Source organism: Typopeltis vanoorti, chromosome 2 (genome assembly GCF_054136105.1).
Source record: "Typopeltis vanoorti isolate ZY-2024b chromosome 2, IOZ_Tvanoo_1.0, whole genome shotgun sequence".
Taxonomy (NCBI): Eukaryota; Metazoa; Arthropoda; class Arachnida; order Uropygi; family Thelyphonidae; genus Typopeltis; species Typopeltis vanoorti.
Genome location: NC_143550.1, coordinates 66,750,055 through 66,770,214, shown reverse-complemented (window position 1 = coordinate 66,770,214; position 20,160 = coordinate 66,750,055). Strand labels below are relative to the sequence as shown.

General features: G+C 35.4%; 1 protein-coding gene across 2 annotated transcripts in view; it reads right to left on the bottom strand.

The window, feature by feature from the left end:
• LOC150109125 (gamma-tubulin complex component 2-like) overlaps positions 1 to 20,160 on the bottom strand; it is a 491,041-nt gene that overhangs the window by 130,130 nt on the left and 340,751 nt on the right. For both annotated transcript variants that reach the window (XM_090405736.1, XM_090405742.1), the window contains exons 15-17: positions 11,684 to 11,755; positions 9,203 to 9,264; positions 899 to 1,011 (exon numbers count right to left, since the gene is read on the bottom strand). In XM_090405736.1, coding sequence (XP_090261862.1) covers positions 899 to 1,011; positions 9,203 to 9,264; positions 11,684 to 11,755 — 247 coding nt within the window. The remainder of the gene's footprint in view (positions 1 to 898; positions 1,012 to 9,202; positions 9,265 to 11,683; positions 11,756 to 20,160) is intronic.

Sequence of the window (20,160 nt, the reverse complement as noted above, 5' to 3'; positions counted from 1 at the left end):
CACTGTCTTGGAATACGAAGGTGGAACTATACAAGACTTTGATCAGACCTGTTCTCCTCTATGGTGCCGAAGCGTGGACTCTCACGGTGAGGCAAGCCAACCACCTGAGAGTATTCGAGAATAAGATGCTACAACGAATCTATGGAGGGGTGATGGCAGACGGAGTTTGGAGGAGGCGGTCTAACGCTGCCACACATGCTTTGTACAACTCAGCAGATGTCTTGATGGAGCTGCGAGCCCAGCGTCTTCAGTGGCTGGGGCACCTGCACCATATGGGCCCCGAAAGAACTGTGAGACTGGTGTGGGAGGCCCGACCTCGATCAGTGAGGCCACCAGGGAGATTGAGAAGGAGATGGGTGGATCAAGAGGAGGATCTACAGGCTATTGAACTGGAATGTGGCAGATAGTCGCAGAGGGTCGTGTCCAGTGGTATCATGTTGTGAGATAATTATATATTTCACAGTTTCCATGAATGGCAATGATGTTCTGCTTGAGGCCAAAAGCCCCCCCCCCCCCCCCCCGGGGTTGACTGCGCCTAGATAAGGCAAGTATTATTAATAATAAGCTAATAAAATAATAATAATAATAAGTTACTTTTTATCTGAAAGGTTTCTAATATGTGCTGTGATTAGAAGTATTATGCTGTACATACTTCTGATTTTGTATATGATAGTATGTAAGGTAATCTTTTCAAAAATTCTAGGATCTACCAGTAGCAGCAATAATTCTACTCAATTGTCAAAAGCATAATTATTCTATCTCACAGTTTCCATGAATGGCAATGATGTTCTGGTGGAAACCATTTTGTCTTTGACTTGACATCAATAAACACTTTGAATATTATTTTACAACTGATGAATGAGAAAATGATGATAAATATAATTTAACTGTTCCTTACCACACTGTCTGATAACATTTAAATATTTTCCAGTTCGAAGAATTTTGTCAGCAACTCTTTCCAAAAATAATGGAATCCGTTCTCTCCTTATTGTGTAACGCTTCTCCCAGTAACTAATCCATAGTTAAGAGAATATTATTGTCTTAACATAAGTTTTATATTATGTAGAATATTAAATAGATACTGAGGAACTGAATAAAAAATTACATAAAAAAAAAAACAAAAAAAAAAAAAAAAAAAAACAGTGTGCATTTAAAAATATGAATGTCAACATGAGTTCTGAGAGGAAAATATGTTCTGATGGAAACCATTATGCAATCCTCCCAGATCAATGAATTGGTCTTTCTCATATTAGAGAACAATCAAGTCTCAGCACATCATTAGTGCAATATAAAGATTCAGCATGCCTGCAAGAGAGGTATCTCAATGTGTTTTCAATGCAATCACTGGCATATATATTAGGTAATTCATATTTACCAATTTAGGGACACAAAACGTGTTGAAATGATTATTTTACTTCTTATTAATAAAATAACACTTGACGTTTTGACCTCCGTATTGAGGTCATCATCAGAAAAATACGTGTATATGAAGACAAGCTACATGCTCTCACACTCTACAAAGGTAAATTGAATCTAAGCTGTTAACTGATCTTTTACTTAGCCTGACCTCTAGTGGTAAAAAAAAAAAAAAAAAAACCTGCTAAAGTCCTCCCGTGCTAAGTTTTTCTTCAGGACTTGTACAGTTCGGGTTGCCATGCTAAGATTTTCTTCTGGACTTGTACTGTTCAGGTTGCTATTGAATGTTAAAAAAAAAAAAAACTTCACGAAGTCAGTCTTCTTGTATTGGGATTTTTCTTTGGCTTGTTCTGGTTGCTATAATGGTTGTAAATGGAATGGTTAGACTGTCATTTTTTGTTCAGATTAGGATTGTGTTTGAGCATTTCACATGCTTCTTTAAATTTCCCCCTCTCGAACCAGGTTTTGGTGTGGTGTAGGGACTTGGTACCTTTCCAATCAATTCTGTGGTATATTTGGAGTGCGTGGTTCTAAAAGGCCGGTTTTTTCAAAATGGAGATATTTAATGTGAGTATTTAATGCCCATGCATTCCACTCTGGATATTTCGTGTGGCAAAACAATTTTTACCTTCAAAAAGAAGGTACAGTCATGGGCTCACCACTTTCCTGCCCAATGGCTAATTTTTATATGGAAGACTTTGAGCAACGAGATCTAGATTCAGAGTGCCTAAAGCCCAAAATTTGGCTCAGATAAGTTGATGATATTTTTGCCATTTGGTCCCATGGCCATGAAGCACTAAATACATTCCTTAGCCACCTAAACAAACAGCACAAACATATCCAATTCACCATTAAAATAGAAAAAAACAACTCTATTCCTTTCCTAGACACACTTGTCACACGTCTTCCCTCAGGCTGTCTCTCTTTCTCAGTCTACCACAAACCCACACTTACAGGCCAGCGTATACACAAAAATTCTTACCACCACCACCCAACACAAAAACTAGATGTCATAAGCACCCTTAGACACAGAGCTCACACTATTTGTTCAAATGAGCAAGCTCTAAATCAGAAATATGAGATCATCAACCATACATTTATAAAAGATGGATACAGTAAAAACAACTATTCAAAAGATCCTCCACAGAGACACCACTAAAAACAAAAAAAGATTTCAAGAATGCCATTGCCATTCCTTATGTTAGAGGCATTTCAGAAAAATTAGATAGAACACTACACAAATACAACATCAAAACCACCTTTAAAGCCCTGAAAAAATTAAGACACTTGTTCTTCCAAAGATCCTCTTCCACACCTCACCCACTCAGGGGTTTACAAAATACAATGCATGTGTAACTTGCCATACATAGGGGAAACAGAGCAAACCATCCCAATTAGGAAGGAAGAACACAAATGACACATTAAAACTTCCATTTTGGAAAAATCGGCCTTTCAGACCTGCACTCCTGACATACCACAGAATTGATTGGAAAGGTACCAAGTCCCTACACTGCACCAAAACCTGGTTCGAGAGGAAATTTAAAGAAGCATGTGAAATGCTCAAACACAATCCTAATCAACAAAAATGATGGTCTAACCATTCCAAGAATGTGGAGGATCCATTTACTACAATCATAGCAACCAGAACAAGCCAAAGAAAAATCTCAATACAAGAAGACTTGAAGTTTTTTTGCTTTTTTTACCGTTCAATAGCAACCTGAACGGTACAAGTCCAGAAGAAAATCTTAGTATAGCAACCTGAACTGTACAAGTCCTGAAGAAAAGCTTAGTATGGGATGATTTAAGGGTTTATTGTTTTTTTTACCAGGCTAAGTAAAAGATCAATTAACAGCATAGATTCTATTTGCCTTTGTAGAGTGTGAGAGCATGTAGCTTGTCTTCATACACATGTATTTTTCTGTTGATGACCTCAATATAGGGGTCGAAACATCAAGTGTTATTTTATTAATAATAAGTAAAATAATCATTTCAACAAGTGTGTTTTGTGTCCCTAAATTTGTAAATATGAATGCTGATCACCATGTAACCTTAAAAGAAAGAGACATATTAGGTAAGTGCTTTGGCGATCAAGATTACAAATAGACTTAGGTGTTGCAAGGGACTGCTCTGAGTGTAATGTCTAATAAAGTAAATAAGGTAAAAAAAAGTGAAATCAAAGACAAACAATGGTTAGTTATAATTGATGAAAGTCTAAAATGCTAAACAAGAGAGTAATAGCAGATATTCAGAATGCAATAATATTAGGCTCAAATATTCATATTTTCTCATGTAACAAGGAAATTATTGCACAGAATCATAAAAAATGACATCAATATTTTAGAGCTATTTTGGACTGTAATACTTACAGTATTACTGTAGGCATAATTTTATTATTAAAATGGTTCAACTGAAACATCAAATTCTAATACAAATTTGTTTAAATTCTATCACAAGCCAGAAAGGAATATTATAATTTCAAATCATTTTGAAATAAAAAATAAGGAAGGAGAGGCAGGGGGAGAAGATGAGTCTCTTATCAAGCAATCTTGAAACTTGGCATGGTTTAACAATGAAATTCTCTATTCCAGAATACCAGCATAAATAATCAGACTTAGGGATGCAGAATTATTTACACACACAACATAGTGAAACAGAATTTTTAGTTGGCTATTTCTATTGTGTTTTGGGAGAATTATCATGGCCTATGACAAATTTGCATTATTCAAAGTACTCTGAGTGGTAATAAGTGAAAAATTCTGAAGTTACAGTAAAAAAAAATCAGTTTATTATAAAAAAACAATGACTGTTTATGAACTCTAGACAGAGTTTTGTATTGCATAATTTTGCTATTACAAACAATCTATTGAAACTAAAACTGAAGTGATTTTTTCAACAGTGACAGTGTTCCTATTATATCTCTTCAGAATATTACTATAATTTGTAAAAGAATATCAAATTTCATCATATTCCATCCAGAAAGTGCAGAATAAGTAATATCAGTTTGATTCAACATGCCAATAAAAAAAAATTTAATTGTGACCAAAAGGGAACTACATGGAGATCTTGCCAGAGCAAAGTCATTGCAACATAAACTCTTGCATTTCCTGTCCCTTAGAGCTGCTGATACAAACTGTCAACTTTTTCTTCTCTTCTGTCCTCAAGATGGGTTGAGTCCCATATGAATAGTACTTTTCATCATTTTCTGCCCAAAGCAAGCAAGCTCTTTCATATGCCAGGAACTTTGAAGTCCAATGCAGTTCTAATGGCTTTATGCCATGTTAAACTTGGTCTTGTATACTTCTTTTTCCTATCATGGATTTTAGGCTAAGTGTTCATGTCTCATGCCATTGCTTTCTTTGTCTTTCAATTTTCTTTTTTCCATTTATTTTATGTTGGTATAGTATTTTTTGGTAGTCTGTTACTGTCCATTTGATTTAGATGTTCTATTTTTGTTTATATTTACTTATATAGTCATTAACTGGCTTAATATTCAGGGACTGTAAAATTTCTTCATTTGTTTTATGGTCCCACTTGGTATATCCACCTGTTTACCTGAAAAATTTCATTTCTGCTGTTTGAATCCATTTTTTGTTCTTCTTTAATAAAGCTAGTTTTAGACATAATGCTATATAGTCTGATTTTGGTGTGTTTTTGTACCAAAAACAGCTTAAATATATTATTTATTATGCCATTTACTTTAACAAAATTTGATATTTTAATATATATTTTTATCTTCATATGATAAATCACATTCCAGGTATTTGAAAGTATTCTTCTAATTGTTCTAATATTTTATTATCTATCACTATTTTATTCTTATTGGGTTTTCTCCATTGAAATCCATTATATTTATCTTTACTTGTGATATTCTCATATCACGAGTAAAGGGCCCTGAGCTTCCTGAACTTGTACACCCAGTATCTCGAGAAGAGGTACAGGTAGCCTTAAAACTCACCAAGAATGGCAAGGCTGCAGGAGTGGGTGGTATCCTCCCCAAGTTTGTAAAACATCTCGGTCGACAAGGCCAAACATGGCTGGCTGCCCTTTTCTCAAAAATTATAATGATTGGAAAACTACCAAATCTGTGGGGAAGCCAAAATAATTGCTGTGCCCAAACCAGGGAAAGATCCAAATGATGCAAAAAATCTACGACCTATCTCCTTACTTTGCTCCACATTTAAGCTCTTTGAAAGAATTCTCCTTAAAAGAATTTCACCACTCATCGAAAGAGCACTCCCGATTGAACAAGCTGGCTTCAGGCCGGGAAGAAGTTGCTGTGACCAGGCCTGGCCCTGACAACACAGACTGAAGCAGGCTTCCAGAAGAAACTTAAATCCAGAGCCACTTTCATTGACCTAACATCAGCTTATGACACAGTCTGGATCAGGGGGCCCTCCTCCTAAAGCTAGGAAATATTATAAGGGGCAAAAAACCTTTCAGCTTGTTGAATCCGTTCACCAAGCCCTGCGGGAGACAACGGTCTCCCGCAGGACTCGGTGTTATCCCCTTTACTCTTTAACATCTATGTGTACGACACCACACACTAGCTCAAGCAAGTATATGTATGCTAATGATCTAGTGATCCTACACCAATCTATCTGTTTTGCCAACCTGTAATCAACCTTGAACACAGACCTGAACATCCTGGAAGAGTATTTCAAGCAGTGGTACTTGAAGCCAAATCCAACAAAAACTGTGTCTACAGTATTTCACCTGAACAACGCAGAGGCGAATCGACACCTCAACCTTTGTTTCTGCAGAAAAATGGTAGAACACGAGCCTCACCTGAAATACCTTGGAGTGAGCCTGGACAGAAGCCTAACCTATAAAAGGCACATCACCAACCTGTCCAACAAAATTAAAACGAGAAATAATATCATTTCAAGGCCTGCTGGAACAACTTGGGGTTGTGGTGCAGAAGTCCTGAGGTTATCTGTACTAGCCCACACATTCTCTGCAGCAGAATATTGTGCCCCTGTCTGGTAAAAAAAATGCACACACTAACATTATAGACACTCGGCTAAACTTCACCCTGCGCACAATTAGTGGGACAGTGAGAAGCACCTCTCTCCTGGCTGCCTGTCCTATCTAACATTGCTCCGTCAAATGTATGGAGAAGACAAGCCTCGATTAAAGAATTTAATAAAGCAATGAGCAATCCACTCCTGCCACTGCACCATACTCTCATAAATCCACCTAGTCTTCACCTAAAATCTAGAAAGCCTTTCTGGTCCATGGATGAACTCTCTTCAGCTGCCCTGCCATCAATATCTGACATGTGGAGAGAATACTGGTCCAACAGTCTTCCAACAAATGGCTTTCTGGTAGAAGATCCCTGTACTCTGCAGCTTGGTTTTGCTCTTCCTAGGAAGATTTGGTCATCAATCAACAGGATCAGAACTAATCAGGGCAGATGTGGCTGCCTACTACATAAATGGAGGCTGTTAGACCACCCTTATTGTGACTGATCTCTCGTGGCTCAGACAATTTACTGATATTGTGAACGACTGTCCAAGGTGCAAATTTCACGGTGGTGGCCTACAGGATGTCCACAAGGTGACAGACAAGGCCTTGGATTGACCTCATCTGTCAGAACAGCTACACTGACCTGTAGCTGTTCTGTATTCCTTTTGCCATAAGAATAAATAAATATATTAATTACTTAATTTCTGTGTAAGCTGTGAAACATACTTTAATATGTTTATTCTCATCATCTTTACTGCACTTTGAGAATAACCATATTTCTGACATTTAAAGCAGCCTAAAGAATTTGGGATACAGAATTACTGGGCAGCTGAGATAACCTACTTTGACAGATGTTGGTGGTTTTGGTGTGTCAAAGGCAACGATAATGTTTTTAGTAGGAACCTGGTATCCATTCCTATGTATGAGGATTCTTATGGATGTCACACCTTGGTCCTTCAGTTCAGAGCAGATCTCCTCATTGGAAACATCAATGATTCCTGCTCTGATATGATGCCTCTAGAAAAGTTTGAAGTTTTGTGGATAGTAACTGTCATTGGTATTCCCCCTGATAGATGGTGCATGAAGTAATTTTTTGGATTGCATCCCTGTTGCTGCTTTAATGAGAATATCTGCTGAATTAAATTTCTTTACAGTTTCTGGAGATCTTACCAATGCTTCTGTATGAAGAAGGGTGATATTTTCCCAAGTGGATGTTCCCCTGTTGAATGTAGGATCAAGAAAAGCAGTGTATTTATTACAACTTCTGATGGTTTTTGCTTCTTATTTTAAGAAGCAAAATAAGTTTGTGAACATGGTTAGAACTCTTGTTCAGGGACCCTGATAAACAATAATGATGAAAAATTATTCATTCTCAAAAGGAGCCTGATTCAGCCAGATCCCCACCTGCTATGAAGTCACACATGGACACCACTCTTAAGCAAGCAATGACTGCACACGGGAGTGGAATGCCAGGGCTACCCTGGACACCATACCGGCCCAGAGTAGGCGTTGAGCACTGTCCCTGGACCATGGGGAAGGAGACTTGCTGCAAACACCACTGACCCTTGCAGACAAGCTCACAAACTGATTGATCCTGGCCAGGCCACCTGGGATCACCCACCTTGCTGAAGCAGAGGCCAAAGTAGTGCAAGGCTTCCCCTATCTGGTTGTCCACGAGTTGCACCGGCCAGTAAACAAAGTGGTGAGCCATTTGCCCACCACCACCACCATGAATAGGTGCCTCACACAGAATGGGCAAAAAAGGGTCTGCGGCTGTTTGGTGTTAGTAAAGTATAATACACACACACACTATATATTCGGTATGTGTGATGGAGGAGTTAAAAACATTTGCAATTTTCAAGGTGGCCATAACAATTTGGGATACTTTAATACTGCTGACTCTCACTACTGTAAATACCATTATAACAAACTCTGTCAAGTTCTGTTTACAGCCCCTTGGGCAAAATACTAAAAGAAATTACTGCAGCAAACTGTCAACTACAGCCAACTATTCCTGGGGTCCCTATAAGTGTGTATAGTGCAAGTCAACTGTACTAAGTAAACTGTGACTATGACATTTTAAAAACCAGATGTTTATCAAGTTGCAGTATTCTGTTTTCCAAAAAAAATAATAATAATAAATAAATAAATACTAATAATAAAATAAAAAAATAAGGATTCTATAACTAGAGAAATAGCTTGCAGTTCACTTTCATTACTATTAAAGCTTCTCTAAATTTACATTATATTAGAAAGATATTAATATATTATTCCAATCTGCAATGCTATTTTAGATCAAAGATTGTATCCATCCTCTAATATTACTAAATTACTTAAGGAATTGAACAACGTAGCTAGGAATACAAATTAAATTACACTTTAATAAATATTTCCAATATTTCGGCAATGTCACGTTGCTGAAATATCAGAAATATTTATTAAAGTGTAATTTAATTTATATTCCTAGCTACGTTGTTCAATTCCCTAAGTAATTTAGTAATGCATAACTAAAGTATAAGCCTGTCTATGAGAATCACCATCCTTTAATAATCAGATGTATTGTCCATTTTTTTAAGATAAAAAATATCTAAAAAACTTTTAATATTAACTAAAATTAAAGCATAAAATACCTGCTAATTACAGATAACATTTCATTACTTTAAATAGTTTGTTACATTTATACCTAATTATTTTATTTTTGATCTTGAAATAATTAACCAAACAAAATAAATTGTCTGTACCACAAGTACTAGTTTCCAATTATCTACCCTTATCACATGAGACAAGAATGCACTCTATTTGAGTAAAATAAAAAGGATACTCATCACTGTAGTCCACAGGAAGTTCCTCTTTCTTTATCAGCTCATTGTCTTCAACAAGAAACTAAAAATATAATTTTTTTCATTTAATTTTTACTTCAGTTAGTTCAGCTGAGGACTTCATGGTTCAGTATGACAATTTGACTATTAGCTCTAATCAGCAACGTTCAATTAATCCATAACTAGTCTGTATAAACTGAATTGGTGATAAAGAATTTGGACTTTTTATTATGTTTAAAATATTTACAATTTTCATTTAAGAGAATTAACATTCTAAAGTTCCAAATCTTCAAATGTCAAGAAAACCTAAACCTGTGTCTTGAGTAACAGATTTTCCAAAAAAAGCACAATGTATGTATGAAAATATCAAATGGGAAACTGTTTTCTTAGAGAAAAGATTGTGGTGTAATTTTAGAAAACTAAAACTAAGAAGCACTATATCCCATCACTATTTTCTGAAACATTAATGAAGTGGAAGGTGTGTGTGTGTGCGCGTGCAGAGGAGGTACTTTGATGATCCAACATAATAAAGACCTTGTTACTATTTTTTCCTATTAAAATTTTTCTTTCAATTCAGTAGGCTTCTGATCTCATATGATTTTATTTTGTATGCACTAGTTCTGAACTAAGGGATTCAAATTCAGGTCCTTGATAAAAGGAATGTTTATAAGAGGCTTGATTAAGAGAGAGTTAACCAGAATATATCTATGGATGTGCCCCACCTCCACAAGTGTCATAAGTACTGTGAATACATGCAACGGCAAACACAGCTGACTGTGGAGATAGCAATTTTCTTTCTAAGTAAAAAAAACAGGCTAACATATAAATAAAAAGCAGGATAGGATGAAATAACACAAATGACCATTGTTTTCACTTTTTATATCAATATCCAATATATACTATTACAATTTGATAATGCAAATAATTAGCACAACCACAGACAACAGACTAATAAATGTCTTGTTGAAGTTGTAAATGCAGCAACTGTTAAATGCCAGCATGTATGTGTGTGGGTGGGTGGCAGAAATGTTATTCAGCACTATTATTCATTTCCATTGTTTTCAATTGCCTGTTCAAATCAAACTTATCTTTAAGTGCTGGTTTCCAACTATATTAAACAGGAAATATTTAAATATAATATATTTTGAAAATACACAAATCTATTCTTTGACTACAACAGCTATGACTTTTTTTTTTGTGCTGTCTATGTTATTTTTGACAGTATTAACTCACAACCCTATATTTTTTAAAGACAAAATAAACTATGAATTTATTATGCTCTGATATTACACTGAATTTAAACTATTATCCATGCAGCACAAAGCACTTTCAGAAATACAAGTTGGTCCCACTCATGAACTTGTCAAGCAAATCAGCTAACCACTTGCAGGTACTATCCCTTCTAATGCTACTAAAAGAGATAATACCACCAGGAATGTGGGAATGGCAAAAGAATGCAATATTATAGTGCTAAAAGACATGATGTCGAGAGAAAGGAATTTCATGGAAGAAGTAAAGTTTATGTTATACTTAGAGAACTGGTCAAGAAAAGATAAAGTGTTATAAAAGCAGAGAGAGAGAGAGAGAGTGTGTGAGTGCGAGTGTGTGTGTGTGTGTGTGTTATCCATTACTCTGATAAGTAAATGGATGATCTGCATAGTTTACTGCCTGCAGCAGATACTTCAGATCTCTATCAATTTTGCCAGTTGTAGGCATTATTCTAAATTACCGAGGAAGGTGATGTTTGAATATTTGGGCAGCAAAAAAATCAAGCCGTAGGATAAAAAAAGTTGGAGAGATCAGATTTTTTCAACATTTGCAAGTAGTAGAGGCAGCAAAGGTTTACAGAATAAAGCAAGGAAAGTGAGTTAAAAAGAGAGAGAGAGAGAGAGAGAGAGATATTAATATTTGGCATTCTTCGGGATGGAATACTGAAGCATACAAATCCCATCCGTGTAGAAGAAATCCAGTGTAATTCACACAACCAAAGACACATAAGATAAGTTGAGGCTATTAGTGAAAACTATTTTGTATCTTGACAGAGGCATTAGAAAAACACATTTTTATTTTAAATAAAAATCTGTAGATATTTTGAAACAGTCTTTAAAAAGTGACTGCAGAAACAACAATACAATAATAAACATTTCAAGGAAGTTTATCATCAGAAACATTAAAAACAGCTGCCTTGATAGTTGCACCTACCACCAAGAGGTAACTTGCTTCTTGTCACTGAAGGTACTGGTGTAGCATATTTACATATACTGCACTATTACCAGTTACATATCTTGCTGTGTCAAGTACTTGTGGAATTAAACTACTATAATTTGTTTATACAGGAAGAGAGTTTAATGCAAGCATAATCCTGTTAATTATCTAAATATATATAACATAAAATTACAATAAAAAAAATAAAGGAAAACTTTAAGAGAAAGAAGAGAGAAAAATACTAAAATTTTGTAAATATATTAAAACAAATTATTTACCTCAGAATAAGGATCAGATATTATACCCTTATAAATCCATCTTTCCAGAATTTCAAAATATGGAACACAAGCCTAAAATAAACAAAATAAGTTTGTCAGGGGAAAAAAAAAGTGCTTGATATTATCTTCAAAAGTGTGCTAAACATAGAAAACACTGTTTAATAAAATAATGTACTATAACAAAGTACTGAAAATTCGAAAATTTTATATTGAGATATAAATAGCAATGTTATTTATATCTCAATATTGCAGATAATGGAAGGTGGCTTAAAATTTAATTACAATATAATGTATCAAATTCTACATCCCAAATGCATTTATTGATAAATACATTTATTTTTCACTTACTGATCCCAACAACTATACTGAGGAGCTGTGGTCATGGTACTAGATACAAAAGGTACAAAATTAATGATGGAAAATCTCACATAAAAAGATTTTTTTTTTTTTTTTTTTTAAATAGTATAATTTTCGCCTGTGTGTCACAGGCATCTCAGTACATGTTAAGCTGAAATTAAACAATAACTGGCAATTCCAAAAAGCACCACCTAAGTAGCTAGTGTAAGATAACTAAAAAGGTCAATAAAATTTCCTTTCAAAAAAATAAAAAATAAATAAATAATTATATATACAATAAAAAGTTAGGAAAGATTAGCTGATTTGTAAAGTACTATCTCCCATAAAAGGGATAGACGTAAACCATCAGATCTGTTTAATTTAGGAGAGTGGAGTAAAGTTTCACATGTTTCTTTATAAAGCCGTTCTATGAGGAACCGACTTTTGTGAAAGACTCTTGTTTTTTTCCAGTGGACTCTATGTCTGGTTAAGATGGCATGTTCTGTAAGTCCAGACTGTTCAGGTTTAAGGTACTAACAGGTTTAAGTCGAGTAGAGGCAGATCTTCCTGTTTGTCTGAAATAAGATAATCCACAAGAGCAAGAAATCTGGTAGACACCTGGATAATTAAGATGTGGAAGCTTGTCCTTAGGATAAGTAAGAAAGGGGGAGATTTTTCTGACCGGTTGAAAGGCAGCAAAAATATTCAGTGGTTTTAAAACTTTTGCTATACGTTCACTGATGCCGTGTACATAAGGGATAGGAATGCATGTTAGTTCTTCTGTATTTGAAGAGGAAGACATATTAAAACTACTTAAAGCTCTTTTGATGAAGGAATTCTTGTATCCATTAGATAGAAAGGAAGAAGTAATATATTGCAGTTCTTTCTGTAAGAGATCGTCTGAAGAACAAAAGGAGTTGGCCCGATGAACCAGTGTTTTAATAGTTCCTGCCTTTTAATTGGGATGGTGATGAGATTCAGAATGGATATAATGGCTAGTATGAGTCTTCTTTCTATAGACTGAGAAATGTAGGTTACCATCTGGTTGACGAAGAATTAGAAGATCTAAAAAGGCTAACCGCTTATTTGATTCTATTTCAAGGGTAAACTGGATTCTTGGATGAAGTGCATTTAACTTAGTGAGAAACGGTTGAAGTTCATCAGAAGAGCCATTCCAAATAGCAAAAATGTCATCGACATATCTGAACCAATGAGTAGGTCTGAGAGAAATGTTGTCAAAGATACATTTTTCGAAATGTTCCATAAAGAAGTTGGAGATAGCAGGAGAAAGAGGACTGCCCATTGCTGTTCCTTCTTCCTTTCTATTCTCCTTCTTCCTTTCCTAACTTTTTATTGTATATATAATTATTTATTTATTTATTTTTTTTTTGAAAGGAAATTTTATTGACCTTTTTAGTTATCTTAAACTAGCTACTTAGGTGGTGCTTTTTGGAATTATCAGTTATTGTTTAATTTCAGTTTAACATGTACTGAAGATGCCTGTGACACAGGCGAAAATTATACTATTAAAAAAATCTTTTTATGTGAGATTTTCCGTCATTAATTTTGTATTTATATGTCTACTCACGGTATTCCCTTACTAAGAAATACAAAAGGAGATCATCCTTAGGTAAAAAGGTAGTTCTGTCTAATCAATATAGAGTGTGTGCACGCACACGCACACAAACAAAGACTAGCTATTTTAAATTAAAAAAAAAAAACTATGTCAAACAGACAATGATTTGATCAACCGTTATTCTACTAACCTGAACTGTATTGTTTTTTTTTTCACTAGAAGTCACGCCAAGTTGATAAAATCATTGTCTTTGTGTGTGTGTACTTCAAATAATGACTTAATATGAACGTAGAAACATTGGGAAATGTAATTATTCCTAACATGGGTGTATCATAGTCTTCATAATTTACTGAAATGAAAAACATGATAAATATCACAAAAAAGATTTTAATTTATGCTGAAATTAAGCATACCAGCTCTCATATTTAGATAACTCAAAAGCTTGTTCCTCTCCAGCATATAAGACAACCAAACAAAGCTTTATGTTGCTTTAAATTATGAGAAAATTTATGATATACCAAATTAGGCTCAAGCTCTAATCATTTTTACATAATCTGTAACAGATTATTATCACACCCTTAACACTGAGTTATGATGAAAGTATACAAGATTTAGTAGTCCTAGCTATTAAGATTGAGGTGCAATTCTTTGAAAATTTGATTTTGATTCCACACATAGGCAGACATAAGAAAATCCTTACACTGTTATATGAAAAGAGGTACATACACATTTTTTATCATTTTTCGTAAACTCTGAAAGAATTCAAAGGGACCTTCACAGATAGAAGGATCCCATATAACTACTACATTGCATCAAAATATGATAAGACGAAGTGTTAAGTAATTTGGTTGTCAGAGATCTTACCATTTGAATAAAGCCAAAGTGATTTGGATAAATAGGTCTAAGATGGCCAAATTTAACCTTAAGTTAGTTTCAATTATGATAAGAGAAGAAAACTGTATATCAATTTGGTAGTCAAAATTCTTATAATTTAGGAAAGCTCAACAAGAATCTAAGTGGAGATCACCCACTTAGGTGATTTTTTGTGTGTGTGTGTGGGGGGGGGGGGAGATTGGTAAGTACCCAACTAAACAATTTTCTCACTTTATAAAATGAAGCTTTTTTGGTAGTCAGCTTATGCTCGCTCTCTCTCTTTAATGCGAGTCCTACATGAAAGGATTTTATAAAACTACACTACATTCATAATGTACATGGGCTAAGGATTTCCCTTTTTATCTATCGCATTTTAAATTTATTTTTTACGTAGTCTGAAAACTGTTCTAAAGACCAAACATTGAACTTTCTCAAGTCACTTCAGGCCTCCAATAAGCACAGTACCTCCAATAATGGTACACAAGATAATGAAATTCATTTCCCACCTAAAGACAATCACAAACATCCCTGCCCACAGTGGGATTGGATTTGAACTTGCAGCCTGTTGGTTGAAGAGTTGATATTATTCTTCTTCTTCTCTCTTCCATCATCTATGTGGATGATGATGATGAGGCCGAATGAACACTTTCCACTTCTGTCTGTCCCGAGAGAGTCCGAACAATTCTGTCCAGTTCGGTGTCGCTTGTTGTGATTTGGTTTTCAGGTCCTCTTTTATTTTGTCTATCCATCTAATTCTGAATACAACGATGGAAGGTAAAAGGTCCTTTGGATCTTTTACCTTCCATCGTTGTATTCAGGTCTTTAGATGGTAGTCTTTCTGTTCCCATTTTGGTCACATGGCCAAACCATTGCAGTCTTCTTTCTTGGATTTAGTGTATTATTGTTATTTCTTGTTTTAGTCGTTTTCTTATGTCTTCGTTTCTTAGTCGATCCAGCAGAGATACTTCAAGTAATCTTCTTAGCCAACCCATTTCAGTAACTAATAATTTTTTCTCTTCAGCCTTTTTGAGATTCCAGTATTCACTTCCATAGAGGAGTATTGGGAGGACCATTCTTTCATAGATTCTTACTTTTGTTACTTGTTTCATGTCTCTTGCCATCATATTTTATTAAGTCGTCCAAAAGTTTGGGATGCTTGACTGATTCGTCTGTTTATATCTTTTATAATGTCACCATTGTACTCAATAACTCCTCCAAGGTAGGTGAAGTTTTCTACCTGCTCTACATTCTTACTATCAATTTCATTTCTCAGATTGGTGCTTCTTTTTCCTATTTGCATACTTTTTGTTTTGTTTATATTTATGTTTAATCCAGATTTTATACATTCCTCCTTTATTTTATCAGAAATTCGCTGTAGATTTTATTCTGTGCTTGTAAGTAATGCAATGTAGTCTGCAAATTTCAAATTTGTCACATTTTTCCCATATATTTTGATTCTGGAGTCTTCATTGTTTAAGGCCTTATTGGTTGCTTCTTCCAGTGTAAGTTGAACAGGTCTGGTGACAGATTGCATCCCTGTCTTACTCCGCTCTCTGTGTGGAACCAGTTGGTTAAGAAGTCCTCCATTCGTACTGCACTTTCAGATTTCTCATAAAGATTCTTTATTAAAAGTTTATTTTTCACTTGGTCAGACTATAATAAATTTAGTTTAATCCTTTATCCAAGTGTGTGCAAACAAAGTTTGCACCTGAAAGTATCTTCAGGACTGGGGTAAAGTGGTACAAAACACCGGGTAACTCCTTGCAAAGGTGGAGCAAGCTACCAACACTCCTATCTCAGTATCTCCCATAATGCAAAACACATCTCCTTGCATATATGTATAATGTTATGCACTGAGGGAAGGGTCACTACCCAGACTAGTTTTGACCTTTATTGAGGTCTCTTCAGTGGGAGCCAGGCCCAAGTGGAGATACCAGGCAGAAGCATTAGCAGGTCATCTCCTCCTATAGGAGCTGCCAAACGGTGTGCCACCTTTTTAGTAAATTACTCTGGATTTAGAGAAAGATGTTGAAAGTTTATTTTTCAGTTGGTCAGACTATAATAAATTTAGTTTAATCCTTTATCTGCAAGGAGATGTGTTTTGCATTATGGGAGCTACTGAGATAGGAGTGTTGATAGCTTGCTCCACCTTTGCAAGGAGTTGCCCGGTGTTGTACCACTTTACCCCATTCCTGAAGATACTTTCAGGCGCAAACTTTGTTTGCACACACTTGGATAAAGGATTAAACTAAATTTATTATAGTCTGACCAAGTGAAAAATAAACTTTCAACATTTTTCTCTAAATCCAGGGTAATTTAATAAAAAGGTGGCACACCATTTATCAGCTCCTATAGGAGGAGATGACCTGCTAATGCTTCTGCCTGGTATCTCCACTTGGGTCTGGCTCCCACTGAAGAGACCTCAATAAAGGTCGAAACTAGTCTGGGTAGGGTAGTGGCCCTTCCTTCAATGCATAACATCATACGTATCCGCAAGGAGATGTGTTTTGCATTATGGGAGATACTGAGATAGGAGTGTTGGTAGCTTTCCCCACCTTTACAAGGAGTTGCCCGGTGTTGTACCACTTTACCCCAGTCCTGAAGATACTTTCAGGTGCAAACTTTGTTTGCACACACTTGGATAAAGGATTAAACTAAATTTATTATTAGATTCTTTATTATTCTTATGGTTTTGTTGGGAATTCCAAATTCTTCCATAGTTTTCCATAGTTCTCTTCTACGGATTGAATCCAATGCCTGACGAAAGTCTACGAAATTTATGTAGCAACTTTGGTTGTACTCTAGTGTCTTTTCTATTAGCTGTCTTAAGGTGAATAGTTGATCAATTGTGCTTTGCCTAGTCTGAAACCTGCTTGTTCTTATCCTAGTGCCAGTTCTATATATGGCTTAATTTGTTTTTGGTGTACTTTCGTAGTTGATATTATTATTATGGCATTAATTCTAATTATTTTAAAAAAGTTCTATACCAGACTGATGATTCTGAAATGAAACCAGAAAAAAAATCAATCTCAGATACCAACAGCGGAGACAACAAATGACACACAATTCAGTTTCCTCAATTCCCAAATATAAATAAAATGACATGCACTTCCTCAAATTCACAAATTTCTCTTGCTTCTGCTCTCATCTTTTTTAAATATAAAATAATCCTCAATGTCCTAACATCACTATATTTCTTAAATGCCCATATTAAGTACATATAGGACAAGTTAAAATTATGCAAGAGATTTCTAAATATTTTTATGAAGAACAACTATCCTAGCAGCAGGAAAATGCAATATGCATAATTTGAAATAGGAACTAGAGTTTAGTATGCACAGGGACAAGAACTAGTTTCTGGCAGTCTACACTAAATCATGATGCACTGTTATAACTAAGATGAAAAGCCAAATGGCTATTTTTCTGGCGAGGTTGATAAGTTAAGGGGATAAAAATCCCCAATAAGGGATTTTTATCCCCTTAACTTACGATGCACTGTGTTGCTGATTTAGTGTAGAGAAAGATGTTACACAAGACCATGTTTTTTGTGTTGTCTTTGAGTTGCATTCCACAAATTCTGTTATCTCCATCAATGAGCATTTAGAAAGATATGAAGACTGCATAGCAGGATGTCCTAATAATCCGGTAATTGATTTTTTGGCCAGAAACTCTCTCATGATGAGCACACTATGGCTTGGCATATTGTCGTGATGGATGATCCACTTGTCAGGCCACAATTCAGGTCTTTTTTCTGTGAAGAGAATCTCATAATCTTTTCAGCACCTCCAAACAGCATTGTTGGTTGACCATTTGTCCCTTTTCAATGAATTCATAGTGGACTATCCCTCCATGATCAAAGAAACACACCAGCATGGTCTTGATGTCACATGCATACTTTTTTCGGACGTGGAAAACTCAGGGTTTGCCACTGCATGCTCTGGTGTTTTCTTTTGGGATCATATTGGAAGCACCAGGTTTCATCACTCATAATCACACTCGGAAATATGTGCTTATTTACAGAAAGATCAGTCGCAACTTGAAGCTGCTGCTTCTGTTTGTCCATCAAGATCGAAGACACAAACTTCACAGAAATCTTTCACACACCTAATTCTTCACTTAAAATTACCCTGACTGTTTCTCGATTTATTTGCAATTCATCAACCATTAATTCCACACTTAATCTGCAGACCGTACCAAATCTCGCACTCAGTTCACATTTGTGTCCATCGTTTTTGTTTTTGGATACCCACTTCTGGGGTCATCGTTCACATCTTCTCACCCGCCTTTGAATCTCTTATGCCGCTCAAAGACACTTGACTTTGAGTGGCATATTCAAATTTCCACATTTTTATGCCAAAGTTTACATGCAGATCTCTATTGTTTTTGCAATAACCAACTAGCAAATGGCTCTATCAACGTGAGGTTTACGCACACATTAGTTAAAACATGTACAAAGACGATTACTTACATGACTCCAGCCAAATCACTACACGGGCAACTATGTGGCCATTCTGGGAATTAAATTGTCACAACTTGTATATGTTACCGCTAAAGTGCAGAAATCAGTTATTCTGCAGATTAACTAGGGTGATCCGTTAACGTGCCGAAAATTGTTTCATTTCTCAAATTACCTAGGTAATCTGCAAATTACCTAGATAATCTGCACATTACCTACTAGGCACTCGTTAAAGTGAAAATAAGATCTTTGCTGGAACAACAGCAATTAAAAAACTATAATACAAAGAATCAAATGGTTTAAAATATTATTACAATTAAGGAAATGAATTTGCAAAACATATGATAAAATTATGTTTACTTATTAGTGCAATCTAAAGATTGGTGACACTTTGAATTACATAGCAATTGGTTTTTGCGACAAGCATACCTTTGTGGTACATTTAGATTTACAGTCACATTTTCTGAAACCCTGCCCAGTACCAAGGGATTGCTTTATTGCTGTTTGATAAATATTTCTACAGCAGGGACATCTTCTTTTGACGACAAGACACTGCCGAAACCACACTAAAAGTGGAGGGAGAGGGGGGGGGAAGGAGTAGAGAAAGGAAATGAGAGATACAAACTTTTGAACTTTAATGATACGGAAACCGTTAATGTGCACATTACCTAGGTAAAATGCGGAAAATTCTTGATTCCGCATGTTAACGGAGCAAATCAGTTAATCTGCAGATTAGCTAGGTAATGTGCACATTAACGGCTTTCGAGCTTTAGCGGTAACATATATATATCAATGGCGCTGTATGCCCATTTCGGTTGGATGTGCTGTAGTGTGGCTTCTGTAACCCATGCTACAACATTTCATGTCAGTTTGACTGCATGGTTGCATTTTTATTGGCGTATGAAAGTCATACGGATGCATAGTGCATCAGCACTCATCTTAATTGGTTCAATGCAATTAATTGTAGGATAACTTTGAATACTTTAATTTATATCAATTAATTGTACCCAAATCTGCAGAGAGTGGAGACAATGTGTTTGTTTTAAGATGTATTAGAAAACAATAATGTTTTAAGGAGACTGCTATGTTTGGTTCGTATATTTGAATTACTCAAAGGTGTAAATATAGTAGTAAATTTGGAAGAGGCTGGGACTTGCCTCTTTCGACTACAGTCATACAATCCATAAAAGTTCTGACAGAAAACTGGACATTCAGTAGATCATTAACACTGTTTTC